This window comes from Lagopus muta, chromosome 6 (genome assembly GCF_023343835.1).
Source record: "Lagopus muta isolate bLagMut1 chromosome 6, bLagMut1 primary, whole genome shotgun sequence".
Lineage (NCBI taxonomy): Eukaryota > Metazoa > Chordata > Aves > Galliformes > Phasianidae > Lagopus > Lagopus muta.
Genome location: NC_064438.1, coordinates 3,809,296 through 3,827,679, shown reverse-complemented (window position 1 = coordinate 3,827,679; position 18,384 = coordinate 3,809,296). Strand labels below are relative to the sequence as shown.

The following is an 18,384-nucleotide window of genomic DNA, read 5'->3' as shown; positions in this document are numbered from 1 at the left end:
TAGAAAATGATTGCTAATATGATAGGAAATAAGCCCTGGAAGTCCATATGCAGCAAGAGATAAATATATATGCTATTTGTAGCAAGAGCTATACTATTTGTAGCCCCATCCTTGGATGCATTCAAGGCCAGGCTGGATGTGGCTCCAGGCAACCCGGTCTGGTGGTTGGCAACCCTGCACGTAGCCAGGGGATTGAAACTGGATGATCATTGTGGTCCTTTTCCACCCAGGCCATTCTATGATTCTATGATTTGCAGCAAATGCCCCGTTTCCCCAGCAGTGCAGCTGACAGCAGGAAGGCCCGGTCCTTTCCCCCCACCTCGGCCTCAGCCACGCTCGCCCAGCGGCGCCCCGAGGCCCCGTCCAGTGGCTGCCCGGGGCCGGGCGCTGTCCGCGGTGCTGAAGAGAACGGAGAGGGTGGGACGCGGCGCTGACCGAGGTGCTGAAAGGCGCTGAGGTGCCGCTCGCCGCCGCCTTAGGGCGCGACCTGCGTACGTGGGCGGGCGACAGCAGAGCGGAGCGGACCGGCGCTCCAAGAGCCCTCCGACCGCTTCAGCTTCGGGCGCGCTGCTCACTGCCTACCGGGGCTAATCGCACCCCTCCCCCTCCGTTCTACAGCCGGGGAAACCTCCGGCACCAAACCACGATTCCTCTGCAACGCTCCCGCGGGGGGCACTCCACCCCCTCCCAGCCGGCTATGGCACACTCCGAGCCCGCCACCGCTGAAGCTTACGGGGCCGAGAAGACTTTCTGACCGTGCCTCGCAGCTCCGCGCTGCTGGGAAAGCCGGGGGCTGCCTGCAGCGCTCAGCCTCCCTCTCGCTGCCGCACACAGGCGCGCTCCGTCGCCCTCTCCCCCCTCCTCCCCCCCCCCAGGCTCTGCACGCCGTCTCTCCCCCTCTCAAACACGCGCGCACGCTTTCTCTCACTCTCCCTTTACTCGGAGCTGCACTGATAGCCATTTAATGACGGGAAAAAGTTAAGGGATTAAACCAATATGAACCATCGTTGCTCGTAGCAGTGCCCTATCCAGAGCAGAACAGAATCCAGCGAGCATCACTGCAGGAATGGAGTCGGTAAAACAAAGGATTTTGACCCCTGGCAAGGAGGGATTGAAAAATTTTGCCGGAAAATCTCTTGGTCAACTCTACAGGTAAGACTAAAATATATTAGAGAACTCTAGTTCTTAGAAACAATTGAAAGCTTTTGTTAATCGTGAGCTGCTGGTCGAGGTGGAATAGGTGTGCTCTGGGGAGCTTAGTGGTGGAGAGGTTGGGAGCTGTTTATATATCACCGGTGTAATCTGGATACTGGAAACTATTGCTGAAGCTTCTCAATATGGCACCCTTGTAACTTCTCTATCTGATTCGTGGATGCTGCCAGTGAATATGTAGCCAAAGATTACCCCATCTTTCTCACACAAAAACAGGATCCCATCTAGAAACCATACTCAGCAGAGAGCTGCTCCCCTTGTCTTTGCTTTTTATTAATTCTGAAACGTGCTCACAAGACCTTTATCACTGCTTTCACCAATAATTAAATAATAGTAATAATTCAGTAATAATAATCTTTCTGAGATTTGATTAGTCTTAGCCCTTGTGTAATCCACCGTCAGAGGAAGATAAACAAGGATATGTATAAATAATTGATGTCCAAATGATTTTTTTTTTTTTTTTAATTCTGAGGCTGAAACGTATGGAGGGATGTGTTTAATTATTTATCTGTCTGCACTGAGAAGCATCCACTTGTCTTATAAGTGATATACGACTGTAACTGCTAAACTCACAGGCATGCCTGCATGTTCCTGTGTGTACAAATTTCCACCATCTTCATGATCTGTATAGACAGAAAACAGACACAAATCCACGCATATTTAAAAGGGTATGTGCTAAAGTTGACACATCGTGCCCCATCCAAGCTAGTGACTTTAGTGACCTCTAGGACGTTTGAGTATAGCCTGTGAAATTCCAATGTATTTTGGATCTTCTCGTGTGCCAACACTTATCCCAGCGTTGTTTCGAATTGCGGATTAAAGCTAACTGCGGATTTATCTGTCTACTGTAGGTCATGTAGAAGTCTTTTTTTCCGTGCCTATGCGGCAGTATTGGGCACAAGCACAAGGTTCTTCCACAGCATGAATCACAACTTCTGCTGCCATTTTAAGGGAACTGTTACTGAAATGATAAGACAAAAGTGAAATGTTCATTTTAGTGGAAAGAGTACAGCTTTGAAAAGCAAAAAAGCAAAACCGAAGCCAACAGCGATGTAGTAAATATCCTGCATTTATATCATCTTAAATTCTGAGAAAAAATAAAAAGGACTAATTGATAATCCGGAGTAACTGCTTCAAAATGTCCTTAAGGAAATAAACTTCTTATTTTTCCCCTAAGGGATTCCACAAAACATAAATGAAACAACGGTCTCTACTGCTTTTTGTATTATCATACAGTGAGTAATGGAGAAAGCATTTGTATTTTCCAGTAAAACTCGGTTTGAAGTCTCCATTAATTAATAAATTATCCAGTTACCTCTTTCATTTTTTTTTCTGTTTTGTTTGGTTTGTTGTTTTTTTTTTCTCCAAGGCATAGGATTGACCTATTTTATTTCCGATTCTAGGAATTCAAATACTTTTCACCTCCCTTATATGTTAACGTCTTCCGGAAGATATTCCCGTTTAGTGGGAAGACATTCGTGCATCTTTTTATTCGCACAAACGAATTTTTAACAAAAAAAAACCGGGGGATTTTCTTGTATTCGCAATTTAAGACAATAAGAAACGATGCAGTATTAAAGCACGGAAATAATTCTCCCGGCAAATAAAAATCGTTAGGATTTCAACCGAGTAACCACGGGATAAAGTCTCCCATTTGCTTCAAAGCACAGGCAACAATCTGAGCCTAATTCTGCTAATTGTTAGCGCCCTATTAGCCGGATGAGTTAACCTCAAAGAGCAGCTCCTCCGAAGAGAATGTCTGAGGTGAGAAGACACTCCTAAGGCGGGGGTTAGGGCAGTGGCAGGATAGAGCCCAATGTCGGGAAATGGAGCACTCGCTCCTCGGTAAGAACGGAGTTAGGATGAAAGCCGTTAATATTTCTGTCTTTTCAATATCTCGCTTGCTGCAAAAGAAGATTCAGAGATTCAGCATGGAGCATCAGCTTGATACATCCGATATCTTTTATTATCCACTCGGTATTTTTAAAGATTTACACCAAAGAAGAGATAGAATTTGCTAAGTAATCTTTTGCGGGGTTGGGACATTTTCTTTATTTTTTTATTTTTGGGGCATGAGGGGTGGGTAGGGGGAGAAGGAGGAGCATGATTCGGTATTTTTTTCTGTTGATTCGACATAGCTTCAAATGGCCAGCACCCTCCAGATTCCTGCACATTGATTTCTCGGTCTGATAGGATTCCCGTGTAAAACCAAGGAAGTGCGAACGGTGAGATCGAGCTCAGAGCTGAGTTAGGAAAGAAACCTAACCCTAGCTGAGTAGATACGATCTTTACAAAGGCTTCCCCAAAGTCGTCAGTTCTCTAAAGACAGTCATTTATTTATTTATTTCCCACTGCATGTGCCAGCCATTTTGCAAATCGAAAATAAGTAGCAATACCGCCGCCCCACCCTTTCTGGTACTCTTTCTATTGTTTCCAATCCAGAAGCAAAATGCACGCAGAGCTCGTTCCCCCTTGGTGTTTCTATATGGCAGAAGGAGAATAAAACCTTCTCCAGAACACCGTTCCAGTTTCCGTGCTCAACTTCTTGGGCTGCCCAACATGGCGCCTCCGCAGTGGCTACAGATGATGTCTTCTTAATGTGTCCTACATATTTACGCAGAAGTCTTTAATGATAGATGAGCAATTCTCAGCTAAAGCTCCTCCCTGGGTTTCTGCAGCGGGCTGTCGCGGGGCGGAAGGGAGCTGGGCATGACTAATCGTGACTCCCACAGGTCACAGCTGAAGAACAAGTGAAGGTGAACGGAAAACAAGGAGTAAACATCTAAAGCAAGCCGAAGGGGCGGGGGGGGGCTGTGAACTTAAGCCTTCAGCTACCCGAGGTGGCTGCGCATTCAGGCAGTGGGGAGGCAGGGCTTGACTTTCCCTTCTTGTGTCGGTCAGAGTCTTAGAGAAGAGGCAGAAGCCCGGGGACACCATCGAATTGACGGAAGATGGGAAGCCCATGGAAATGCCCGAGAAGAAAGCCCCGCTTTGCGACTGTACCTGCTTCGGGCTGCCCCGGAGGTACATCATTGCCATCATGAGTGGACTGGGATTCTGCATTTCCTTCGGGATCCGATGTAACTTGGGAGTGGCCATCGTGGACATGGTCAATAACAGCACCATACACCGAGGAGGAAAAATTATTAAAGAGGTGGGAATCCTTCCCTCGTAACTCTCATGCCCTCTCGGTGCACTTCCCAGCTTCAGACCAGGCACCTCAGCGCAGGCAGCCGGGCACCGCCGCAAGGATGCTCCCGTGCCGCCCCTCGGCTCTGCCCGCCTCCCGCCGCCCTTGGTAGCCCGAAACCTTCGTTGGGGAAAGATAAATCATTTCTGCCAATTATTTCTATTTTTCAATTGTAGTTCCCAGCGCAAAGCCGTTTGGGGCTAAAACGAGCGGGCAGATACGTTTTCCTTTTGCACATCACGTAGGAAAACGCAGCTATCTCGTGAAATAAATATAGGGAAAGGAACACACCGAATAAACCGACTGTAAAAGGGTGAAACGTAAACGGGGAGGTTATGCAGGAGTGTTTGATAAAGCAGGATGAAAGAATTTGCATTGAAAAGGCGTTAAATGCCGTGTTAAATCTGCTTAGAGCGTAGCAGGCGAGAGGCTGTGTGACACCTAGACGAGTAACGGGACAGCGAGCCCACAGTCATCCCTGCCGTGGGGGTCTGCACGATTCTGCTGCTCTTCCATCCGGGGGGTGGCCAGTGTGGGTGCGGTGAGGATCCAGTCGGAAGGGGATGCAGCAGGAGCTCCTTGTCCCGGGTGCCATCGCTGGCCTCGACCGGCACGGTGAAGCTTTTTACGGGAACTTTCTTTAATCTAGCACGATTACAGCTTTCCTCTTCTCTTTCTTTCTTTCTCTCCCCGGTTCCTTGGCTCTGGAAGAAAGCGAAGTTTAACTGGGATCCTGAGACGGTTGGCATGATCCACGGCTCGTTTTTCTGGGGCTACATTATCACCCAGATCCCTGGAGGGTATATCTCGTCCCGACTGGCAGCCAACAGGTAACGACGACCTAAATCTCCTCAGTTTCATGCACGGGGGCGGACAAAGGGGCGGCTCCTGGCCCGGAGCTCAGCTCCGCTCTCCCCGCCCGGGGCGGCCCCGAAAAAACCTCCGCCCGGCCGGGATGTAGGAGCTCTAAAGAAGGAAAGTAGGAAACCAGGAGAAGTGGCTGTTTCCACCTTCCCTCTCAAACTGCTCGCTGGTTTCGCGAGGGATCTCGGCGTATTTTTTTTCTTTTCTCGTTATTTTCTCGTTCAAATTAGCTCGGGGAGGTTGTGGCAGCGCTGTTCTAAAGAGCCGCATTCAGAGGCAAGTTCAAAGATTCATTGTTTCCTCAAAGCCTGAGAGATCATTATTTTCTTCCCCGAAAGAATTTTCGTTTTTTTTTCTCCTGTGAAAAAAGAAAACCATCGGCAGGAATTTTCCATTAACGCAAACGAACGTAGAATGGTCGAAAACACGTTTCCATGAGACTTGCACAATGAAAAGAAAGTGCAGATGGTGCGGGGACTTAAGGACTGGTTTCTATGGTGTCTGGCCATTTTTCAAGCACCCAGGGTGCGATTCTACCTGTTAATTAGATCCGCTGAGTATTCAAGACACATGACGCTTTCACATCCATTCTTAATGCCCCAGGCTCATCGGTCGACGACACAGCAAAGCTCCTAGTGCCAGTCTTCAAAACCATAACAAACTAAGTGTAAATGGATACTAAAATCAGCAGTATATACCTTTATCTCTTCTCAGAAGTGTGCAACATCAAAGGTAGGCATAGGCTGATGGAGACACTTTGCTTGGGAAGAAAGCTGGCCTGTATTTGTTTGAGAAAGAGGGGAGCTATGGCAAAAATACTCTCTCCAAGGTGAATGCCTTTTAGACAGATATCTACATTACAGATCCTTTGTAACTGAGATAACCCTCCATTGATAAACGAACCCAGAATGCAATGTATGTATTGAAGTGGGATATGCATTGTCTGTGAGTTTACAGGTGCCTTCTTTTTGTTAATAGCTCAGAAATATAAAGAGGCTATTCCGAATAGCAATCAACATCTAGGCAGCTGTTCCTTCTTCGAGCTTTTTTGGCATCTTTGCAGAGCCTAGCTTCTCAGGATCAATGGAAGTCTTACCTGAGTTAAGACTGACGAATCTGACTCAGAGAAACAAAAGCCTGTCCTTGTTTGCCCTAGTAATGTCAGTAATTAGAATCAATACAGATTTAATGTGGTGCAGCTACAAAGATTTACAAGACAAAAGCACGGAGTCCCAAGAAATCTCAGTAGTTTGTTTACACGTTCTACCTGACCTTGGGCAATCAAGCTTTCTTCCTCTTTATGGATATTTACACTTACATCAGTAAAGGTAGGCCAGTTCTAATTGCTCAACTGGACATATTTTAACCCAATTTTTCATAGATTTGTGATCTGTTATTAGCATCATGGAAAGCTTCTGAAACAACAACGAAGGAAATGACCAGATAAACCACAGATTAAAGGAACTAGCTGCTAGTAATTACAAACAGTAAAATATAGGTGATGTCTGTGACTTTTATTTAGCTTGCAGATAAAAAATGGCTTAGAACAGAGACTTGGATTGTTAGATATAGTGGCTGGAACAACAACACATCAAGGAGTCCAAACCCTGCTACAGATTTTGATATCTGTATATATTCAGCTTGAAATGAAGGGGATTGCTGTAGGGTCACATGACACTGAAAATAAGGTGCAAAGCTTGGTGTCTATACCTTTTGCAAGAAACCCCACATCAGAAGAAGTCAGGGAGCCTAAAGTACCATTAGAAGCTATATCACATCATAAGCTGTAAAGTTCTGTTGTTTTATATATTCTTCAGCCTCAGCCGATCCATTCAAACTATGCTGGATGACAGACAAGACATTTTAAAAATTATTTTAAGCATCACTGAATTTGTGAATCAACAGCTTCCTTCGCACTAAGGGCAAATTTGAATTTATATAGAAAATATAATGTCAGATGTCCTCCACATAAAAAATAAGTCTCTACGATAGCATCTCCAGATTGGAGACAAGCTAGGAGGAACAGTTCTTAGTTGAAGAAAAAATCCAGATTTTTCAAGAGGGAGAGTAATTCATTCCCCGAGAGTGGAAAAAAATAATTATTGTATCAAAAGATGATAGTGTGAATGAAAAACTGATTCCCAAGTGCCAAGAGTCTCGAGGATGGAAACTGGGAAGAGGGTTAAGGTGTGTTTTGTGAGCTTTATTGGTTAACAGGGAGTAGCAAAGTGCACAGGACTGAGTTTGTTCGACATTAGGATTCAGTCTAGGAACCAATTATAGAGATTGGGTTGATAGAACATGAAAGTGTCACTAAGACATAACACATAGAAGAAATGACCCTCCAGTGGTATCAAGTAAACCTTTCTACACACAGGGCAGTCATTTCAAGCTGGGCTGAAACCTTTTGTTTTGATTCCACCCTTATTTTAAAATGCCTCCTGCCAATCAAGAATTAGCAACACTGAGCTCTGAACTCTCTAATATATTTTCTTTTCAATGGAGCCTGTAAATGGGTAGCATTTAACTGAGATTCTTTGCTAACTAGAACTCAAGGCTCCTGCTGCACAGACATTCTGTTCTGCTTTGAACCATTGCTCTTACCATGCATAGGCCCCCAGTACTTCTGACACATCACATATAGCAATTTACACACATACAGTGATTTACAGATTTTTAAGTAGTAAATGGAGTTTCTCAGAAATTTGCTGTAGATAGCTTTGGTCTCAATTAGTATTCATCACTGACAATTTTGTTATAGTCTGTTATATAGTTTGCTATAGTAAAGCATTTAGGAAAATGCTTTATTTTAGGTATAAATTATAGAAGGTTTATGCTGCTGTAGAACCAATGTGATCAAATAAAACCACCTTGTAAAATTCCAGAGAGCACAGAGAAATACTTCTCCTGAGCACTTACTTTGCCAGTGGTCAGTGGCACTTAGAATCAGGGAATCAAAGTTGGAAAGGACCTCCAAGATCATCCAGATAAGCTGTACAGCAGCTACCAATACCTCCTCACTAAATCACATCCATTAGCACAACATCTAAATGTTTCTTGAACACTTCTGCAGATGGTGACTCAAACACCTCTCTGGGCAGCCCATTCCAGTTCCTGACCACTCTTTTGGAGAATAAATTTTTCCTCATATCTAACCTGAATCTCCCCTGGCACAACTTGAGGCCATTTCTTCTAGTTCTATCACTAATTACATGAAAGAAGAGACTAAACAAACCCAGGTCAGTGAACCTGTCAACCTTTGTTTACTTCCATAGAAAGAAGGAACATTCAGCACATTCCAAAAGACATGGATTTGGGCTTCAGGTGCGCCCTCATTTGCAATAAGTGAAGCTTTAAACTTGTGACTCTTCAGTCATGTGTAGAAATAGAGGATTTCCTTTTGCTGCAAGGCTGGAGAACTCTTCTTGCAGAGGAGGACTGGAACAAAATTAATGTACAAACAGCCACAGTAGCTGAAGGAACAAAGGAAGTGCAATGTGGAAATCTGTTTGTAGGGTTTATTTCAGCAATATCTTTTCTCTAGGTCAATCAGCAATGAATCTTGCCATCAAGGAAGCATTACATAATGATAGCAGAAAGTACTGAGATATGCTCTGAGCTCTGAGAAAGTGTTTTGTCACAAAGCATCCAGCACAGTTTGTATTTAATTGAGGTTGTTTTTCACAGACTAATTTATGTACAGCCTTATTCTATAATTCTCTTCTCCCCATATTGCTCTGCAATGAGAGTAGAATTGTTTTTGTAGAGATGTTTACGTAAATATATTCATCAAGAACAAAACCAGCAATGATTCAGGGCTTCTGAGACTGTAGGGTCAAAAACAGATGAACAACTCCAAAGTAAGATAAATGCTTGTCGATTACAATGCATTCTGATTAGTAATATCAAAGTTTTCTCTCAAAAGAATGAATAAAAAGTGATAGTATTTTTTGAGATTATAGGGGATTCGGTGCTGTGTTTTTCACTAAAGTCACAGTGAATTTTCAATTGTTTGAGTGGGGTTTCCGTAAGAAGAACCTGAGATATTTTTGCTTTGTTTATAGGTATTTTTCCCTCAAAAAAGTGCAAGGAAACATGTAAACTCAACTGTTATGCACTAATACAGTGTATCCAAACTAGGTAATTAGCAGAGCTGTTACTCACAGTGCCAGATAATGCCATTTAAGAGCACAAGTCCGATTTTAATGCTTTTACACTACAGGTTTGCATGTGAGCATGAGAATGGCTCTCTCCAGAGGGGCTATCATCATGCAATTACTATGTCATGAATAGAAACCATGAAACCCTCAATCTTCTAAACACACTAAGTCTTAATTTCTATCGAAGTCATTAAAATAACTTTGGCTGGGGTTAATCAGACTTTGCCTCTTCTTAACAAATTTTTAAAAAGGAATAATTCTCAGTAGCTGAAGACCTCTTATTAAGAGGAAGAAAAAAGAATCAGTGCTTTGGTAGTCTTCAAATTTCATTTGCGTATTTGATTTAAATGGAACATGATGGCCAAGATGTTTAAATGCTTTAAAACAATTCCAGGGATGTTCTGTCTCCAAGAATGTGCTTTTCTCTGCCTGTATATTGTATAAGACACCAGGTTACCAGGATATTTGCCCAAGTCAAATGCAGTGTATGGAGCCCCTTCTTGTGTTTTTCACAACCAAGTGAATGCCTGCAGTTAGGCTAGTCATACTCTACCAGTGTGACTAATATGAAGAGATTAATGTGCAAGTAACGTCCAGGGACATATCTACTGCTATCATAATGCTAAGCAGTCCTTAAACAACACCTACTGCTACATTCACATTTCATCAGCCATTTCAGGAACACCGATAAGCTCATTAGTAAAAAAAATGGATAAGGCAAACTGGTGATCACTTGGTAAAGATTTTGTTCAAAATAATACATGTCCATAATACACAAAATAATACACTCCATCAGGGAGTGAGAAAGCTCTGGAAAGCTGTCATGCTGAGTGAGATTTTAAGCTATTCTATGTGATCCTCTTGTAAGGAAGTCAGTATAATCCTATGTGTTTTTCTGTCTTTGGAATGGTCAGTGTATTTAGGTCAATGGAAATTACTGTGGATTGTTGCAAGTAATTTGGGTAAGAGTATTAATATGAGTTTTTTAAAAAAATCATAAATGGGTTACAGGAGAGTCACAGAAGTAGTTATAAAATAGAATATTGTGTCATAAAGTGAAATAATAGCAGGAACTATGTATTCAGCGTGTCAGTATATAAAATAGTTGGAAATAATTCGATTATAAAACATGCAAATAGCTCTACTAAAAAAAAAAAATAAATTGGATGTAAATGTCTGTTTTAAAAAGATGTAAAGATTGAAAGATATAACAAGAATCAGTAAGAAGCAGCCAGATAAATGGGGGTATAAAGAGCAACGTTGAAAGTAACCAGTCATATTTTCTGATATACCCTTTAAGAACAATTTAAAGACATACTGAAAATCTGTAATTAAACCATTGTCCTCACAAAAGCCTTATTATGTTGTGGCAATCTTTCCTCACTGATTTACAAAGTAACAGGTTAAACACATACTTGCTGCTATTCAGGAATGATTCCCTGAAGTTAATGGCTCACTGTTAGATTATACATGCTCAGGAATTCATTCCCAGGTGTGCAGTTACATATTTAGAATATAAACACATTTGACTGTAGATGCCAAATAGTGTTTCAAAAAGAGATTTGTAATAATCACAGACTTTTTGGTAAAGCAATGCTGGCTGACTATTTTAACTTGTATATACTTGATCATGAGAACTCTGTTACACATAGACCTAATGAAAGCAGAATAGAATGACAGTTAAAGAAATATATAACGAATTGCCTTATAATTCCATGATAATGACTGGTATTTCCCATTATCTGTTAAACCACAAATCCTGGCACTATCCACATTAAGGATAATTCTCTAATGTAATTTCTCTACAACTCAATTATCTCTCATCTCTGTTGAACTCTTCATCATTGTCACATTCCAATCTGAAAGAAAATACATAAAAATCAAACTCTCTCTTCAAATTCTTGTTTTCCATGTGCCATTCATCTTGTTATCAAGGGCTAAAACCTCATACCCAGCACATAATCCAGTAGGATTATTTTCATGAATAGACTGAGTGATATTTCAGAAAACTGTACATCAGAGCATTTCATCTCAGACCCAAATATTTTCATTGTCATTAACGTGTCACTGAAATCATAATATCTTTCTCCTTAACTTAGTCTTAACGACAACAAAACAAAACATATAAACTGAAATAGCAAGCAACCACACATCTTTACATTCTGCCATAGGTAGACATAATATGCTGCAGTTTTCTCAGTGCATAACCACAGAATGGTGAGACTGGAGCCAAATTCTGAACTTCTGAAGACATGAGATGATTCAGTTCAAAATCATGCAGATCTAACTGGGCTACAGTCCCAGACAATGGCGTTGGGTTTGTCTGTTTCCAGACAGAGCAGCTATTCTGAACAAAAAAAGAAAAAAATGCAAAAAAACCCATACTAAAAATCCCAAATGAGATGATTTTGTTGCCCTACTGCATTGCAGAGTCTTTTAAGCACCAGTTACTGCAAGCAGGGGACTGGAGAGCCATCTCTGGGTGGCTGGTACTGCTGTTCCCTCTGCCATATGGCTCAGGGTCTTTCCATTTTTCTGTCATGAATGATGGAGCTGTTTTCACAATGTAATGATGCAGCAAGGGATTTGGATGGGGTTTTTGGTTGATAAAAGGGGGGCTCAGATGTGTGACAAAAATTAATAATGTACCCAAGCCCTTATTATACTAGATTAGATGACGGGAGGTCGGCTTTTACATATTAATGTTTCATGAAAGGCTTGTAATAGGATTTAGTATGAAAGGCACACAGACACATCCCCCTCCTCCCTTCTACACGTGTATGAATGAAAGTAACTTGTTTTTATCATGTTTTTAAAAAGATAGATAGAGCTGCTGTACTATGGCTTCTGGCCACAAATTGTTACTGGATAGATTGGTTATAAGCAATTCTCTCCATGTTCTCTCTCAATTCTCTCCGTTCAGCCAAAGACCGGCACTTGGGAATAAGCATTCCCCCCTAATGTTAAAGGTAGCTTATTCTGCCTGTTTGCTAGGCAGCTGAGTTCATTGACCACTCTAATATTCATGGCATAATCCCAGATTCATTAGCCCTATGTCATTTTATGCAAACGAAGGACCTGATTCAGAAAAAAACCACTACATTCTGTCTATCATTCATAGAGCCATGAACTGTCACGGTGGACATTTAAGGTGAATATGTCCACAGTAGAAAGGTTAAGAAAGTAAGCAGAAATGAGTCAGTGCTAGAAATAAGCCAAAATGATGATATAACATTGCAGAACGTCTGCCCGTATGGGGTTCATTTTCACTTAATTCATATCAAATAAGCAAACTGAAGTAGAAAATATCCCAAGGAGGGTAATCAGCATGAACTATGAAGTGAAATGATAACTAGAGTAAGAGAAATATTATCAGGATTACTTAGGTTATTTAGTTTACAGAGGGAATGAGCAAGTGACATGGCAGGTACGCACTGAATACACATAAGTAATGTAAATATTCCAAATTGACTACTCACAGTCTGCAGTCTAGAAGGTAACCACTGAAGCTGGAACAGCTGGAAAAATACAAACAATTGTCACAATATAATACAGATAAAAACAATTTTTTCAGAAGTTAGTACAAGCACTCTTTACATTGACATAATGTAGAAGTAAGCAAATCATCATTAACAGTGTTAGAAATTTGCTTGGAAGCTCTGTATTTATCATTAGCATTATAGGCTAAACTATTATTTTCTTTTTTTTTTTTTTTTTGCTGAGAAAAACATGTGTTACTCTAAGTGGACTACTACAAGTCCACAAGAGGCAGATTTTTTTGAATTATTTGGATACAGAATAGAAGATATCATCCAGATATGTCAGTATTGCTAATTAACTTCTCTTCCAGCTCTATCCCAGGTCTTCATTCTCCAGAATCCCTGCTGAATGTATGATTCCTCATAACCTTTCAGAGGGGAAAATCTTGCCCTCTCTTACACAGCATAGATAATGCCAGGCACTTTTCCCAACAAGTATCCACAATCACTTCTACCTGCTTTGTTATTTCAGCCCAATACAGTATCAACACTGGATTTCATGCTACAAAATGCAATTGAGGCTGTTGCATAGAAATATTAACGTCGCTGTCATTTTGCTCTGAAAGAATCCACATTTAACCCAAGCAGTGAGGATATTGTCATCTATAACACTTAGTCTTTATATCAGAAAACACTCCACCAGGCAGTGCAAATATAGCCTCTGAGTTTATACATTGCCAGATCTATAAAATATTTTGAAGTATGAACATGAATGATTTATTTTATAACTGCATTATATATCTCTAAATTGAGAGGTAGTTATGAATCACAGTCCAAGGCCTGGAACTCAGTAAGATAATTTGAATGAGACGGCCTAGGTTTGAAACATGATCTAGCAAATTACATATTTAAAGAGCAAGCCAACCCAAAGCTAATGAGCTAGAAGGAATGTGTCTGAGTTTTATCTTGACATATATGGGTATAATGAGCTGTAAAACAAAACTACAGTTTGAGAGATTTCCCAGCTGAATTCAAACAGGAGAGAGAGAGGGCTAATTGGGTGATCAAATGAATGAAGAAAAGGAAGATGGGATGGAGATAGCCCAGCTTGCTTAGCGATGCAAAAGAAAGAAGATAGGACTGCTATTGGGTTAGACAGCAGATATGAGAACTGCTAAAATAAGACAACATGAGTGCAAGATACCTATCAGATGTAGGAAGTAACAAGCTGGAAATGCTTCCAAAATAAGTAGGGCACATGCTAATTACTTCTGAGTTGGAACTTCATCTGCTTATGAAAGGATGATGTAATCCACTTGCTGGGAAGAGCATTGATCAGAATTTAATGGCCCAGGAGGGTTTACATCCAGCATCAATTACCAAGATGCTGTCATCATGTGCCAAAGTCTTAAAAAAAAACACCAAAAAAACAAAAAAACATTCTGTATCAAATATATCTCTGAAGAACAAATGGATCTTCGTAAGAAGTATTTGGGGACTTTGTTCGACTTCTATGTGCCAGTGGTAATAATGGAACTCAGTGAAGGCAGAAGGTCAAAAAGGGACTTCATATTCCTGACAGACATTGGCTTAATCTATACACGGCATTTCTCTCTGGCACTTGGCTCAGTCAGGCCTTTTATTCTACTAAAAGACTTGGGAATACTTTGGAATTCGCTCATCTTCAAAACATGCAGATCAAGCTATAGCAAATTTGAGTCCTCAAAATGCTCTATATCAAAGTCTTAGAAGACCCCCATCACACTTAATATAGTTGGAGAGACACCTTGTAAGAAGGGAGTGTTAAGTAGCTGCCAACAATCTGAAATATACAGTGGCTGAACATACAGATAACTCAAAGAAAAAAATGAAGATAAAGATAAATTGTCATTGCTAGCAAGATCTGCAGAAGAAATGATCCTGATAAATCTTTGCATGCTTACAGACATTCCAGCCAGCTCTTGTATTTTTTGCTGAAAAATTTCACTAATAAAAACATTAAAAAAGTTTTAATCCAATATCCAGCCTTGTAGCTCCCCACAGACAAGAAATTATTTGGATTGTTAAAAAAAAACAAAGAAAGAAAAAAATAGCATAATCAACTCTATGTTTTGTTGCTGGCCCTTTGTAGGAGGTTTGTCAAAAGATGACAGTCCGTGAAGTCAGAGCAGAAGATAAATTTTAGCAATCTTGAGCTGATAGAATAGTCTAAAAAACTTAATTTATGTGAAACAGCTGCAGCTGCCAGAGCTGCTCCTGCTCTGGACTTCTCCCAGACAAGCACACGTCCTTAGATGTTCTTTCTTGACAATTAAGACCTAGATTCTTTTAATATATGTTTGATAAAATAAGTTTTCTTTCATCAACATAATACATTATTTTCTGTAAGGAAGGAAATGGCAATAATATTTTTAGGCTACACTGGAAAAGCTTTTCAAGAAATGTTCATGTTTTCACTCCTCTTTAGTTTTACATCCTCGCTAAACAGAGGGATCTCATCTAAGACCAGGAAAAACATTCTGTGTTTGTTAGTGGCCAAATATTGGATTTTGTATGAGGAATTGCCTATATGAAAGACTTGTGCTCAGTTACTACTGGCTTAGCTGTCGTAGGACTGTGGGAAAAAATGGGAAAGCATTCACATCAATGAAGAGTCATTAAATACTGGTGATCATACTAACTCATCCATGATGATGTCAAAAAAGCCATGCAAAGAAATATTCTCAAGGTGCTAAAAGCAATTAATTGAACCACTAAAAAAGTTCAGACAGCATTAAAAGAGAAGATAATAATTTGTATAAAATGTTCAATACCAATAATTCACCAAATTAAAGTCAAGTCCTTATAATGTGATCAGTATTATTGTAAAATTGTGAAGTAGACAGGTCGTGTATCACAAAAAGGAATATGGGCTTTATTTTCCATAGGTTTCTCTTTTCAATCAGAACAACGGATTTAATTTACCACAGCAGTATGGAATGTTGTACTTCTTCAAGATCCCCTAAGAAATCATGACAACAACAACAACAACAAACTTTCTTACTCTACAGAGAGGCTTTAGGTGAAATGATGATCATTGACTTTTTGGAGGTGAAAAATACTCAGTTATTGTTCTTGATGGTTGTTCCAGTAAAGTCACTGAAAACTTGTTCAGTTTATAACGAAATCTGATGTGATACCTTCTATGCACTCATAGCTCCCAATTTTATTCCATCCAAGCATACATCATCTTGTTTTGCAGTCTTAGGTGACCAGCATTTACTATTCCTTAATTGTTTGGGATTTTAATGACGTGACATTCATAACTCATTCATAATGCATATATTTAAGTGTCTTAAAGCACCTTCTTCTTGAAATAAATAGCTAAATTTACTATTTTGAACATACACAGCTATCTGTTTTTCCTTTTTTAAAGAATGGACATTAGTTAAGGTACTCCATATGCTTTAGATTTGACATATTATTTTGTCTAATAGTTTATTTTTAATGAAAGTAGACCACAATTATTTGAGAATAAGGAGACATAATGTTAAATCTTCAGTGACATTAAAGAATGACATCAATGAAATGCACTAGATTCTGACAGCTGGGGAATTGAGTCCTACCATGCACATGGGAAATGAGTTCTAGGTTTATGGAGTCATTGGAGCAATTTTCACTCCCAGTCCTTTGGGTAAAAGGATGCTTCCAACCAGGAGTCCTTAATTTCAGATATCATATGCGTAACCCAATATGTCACCCATCTGGTGTTCAGCATTTGGCAAGCATCTGTATTCCCACTGTTCTCAGTTCAGTTTATAAGCTGACACTTCTTTCAACCAAGTAACCAAATCTATAATGCGCTTCCATGCAGAATGCTCATGTAATATGGATTGCATGAAAAAAGCAGATGTGAATAGTGCGACTTCATAGAGATTAGAAATCCAGAGGTGAAAATAAGTGCATTTCTTTCTCTTTAGTTTTTCCCCAAAGAGGAAAATGAGCCAACTGGCTTGAAAATCAAAAAGATTAATTCTTCCCACAACTTCATTCCATTCTAAGTATTTCTCCTGACTTGTCAGAGTCATTTCCTTCCTCTGTTCCCATCCTGAATGTCTCTTAGTCAAATATGATTTTGCTGTTACTCCTACTTGTATTACAGAAGGACCAAGTCCCAGCTCACAACCTCTGTATAATGCTTTTGTCAGTAAAACACTGAGGTTCAATGTTAGATCCTGTCTTTTGGGACTGAATCTACTGAGTCTAGAAATGGAAATAGATAAGCAAAGCATAATTCTTTCTTTCAAGGATTCTAGTCACTTTTGTGGGCTAGGATTTACATTTTTACCTCCTCCCTGACATACTACTACCATGTTTATTAATTTGTCCTTTGTGCACGGATAAATTCTTCTATATATTTAAACCACTTGCTGTTTTGGGATCAGAAAAAAATTTTCCCTCCTATCCAGGGGCTGCTGAAGGGATATCACAACAGTTTAGTTCCCTCCTAATGCCAAGGCAGAGAATAATGGCATTGTCATTGGCCTGCTCCATCTCTGTGGCTTGCTGCAGTTTTTCCCAGATTTTGCCTTAAATCTACTAAAGCTCTTAATTTATACCATGGAATTTAGATATGTTTTGTGTTTTTTAGAGCATGCCCAGCATGAAACAAATGCTTATGGACACCTCTGAACGAAAATTCAACAGCACAGCTACTTGCAATTCCTCAGCTGGTCTCAGTACAATACAGCAGGATCTGGCTTCCTCTTTAAGAAATGTTGGCATATTTGTACCTGACATATAAAGCCTTCAGCACAAGTCCATGTTACTGCAGAAGCCATGGCCAAAGGAATGCGTGGGAAGGCATGGTAGCTTAAGACTGTATCCATTGAGAGTCATGTTGATCTGTTCAAGATGATACCAGAATATTAAGAGGACAGACACATACACGTATAAAAAGAATGGTGCAGTGTTGGATAGGAAGGAATATTTGTCCCTTTGCATGCTGGTCTCATTTCAAAGAGAATCATGTTTGTTCAGAAATAAACGTAATCATTTTCAATTGCAGTAAGTACAATTATGAACACTACGTGTCTATTTGTTATGGAAACACGGGGATCCTACAGAAAAACATGGCTTAACATATACGTAATCTGTCTGACCTTTTTCATCAGATTTATGCAGATGATTGAGTAGTTAGGATGAGGAGAAAATGTAAACAAGTCATAAAATCAGTAGCTTAATAAAGGCAACAAAATGGTAAGAACTGAAATAATACAATTCAGGGGCTTGGTGTGTGGGAGAGTAAAATTCCTTAGAAATGCATTCTTATTTGCCAGAAATCATTATAAATATAGCTAGCTGAGATATTTAAAACAATAAACAGGAAATCTGTATCAAAAAAAGCAGAAGCATATCACAATACTTCATTAGGAAAAAGGATTCAGTTATAATGGGGGAGGGGGGGGAATAAACGTAAGAAGGCAAAAAACTAATGTTA

At 40.2% G+C, this 18,384-nt stretch overlaps 1 protein-coding gene across 1 annotated transcript in view; it reads left to right on the top strand.

Annotated features, from left to right (window-relative positions):
* The first annotated feature begins 585 nt into the window (after positions 1–585).
* Positions 586–18,384, top strand: part of SLC17A6 (solute carrier family 17 member 6) — a 33,887-nt gene continuing 16,088 nt past the window's right edge. Inside the window, exons 1-3 of the mRNA XM_048949312.1 lie at positions 586–1,152; positions 4,114–4,366; positions 5,114–5,232. Of these exons, the coding sequence (XP_048805269.1) occupies positions 1,067–1,152; positions 4,114–4,366; positions 5,114–5,232 (458 nt within the window). The 5' untranslated portion in view covers positions 586–1,066. The remainder of the gene's footprint in view (positions 1,153–4,113; positions 4,367–5,113; positions 5,233–18,384) is intronic.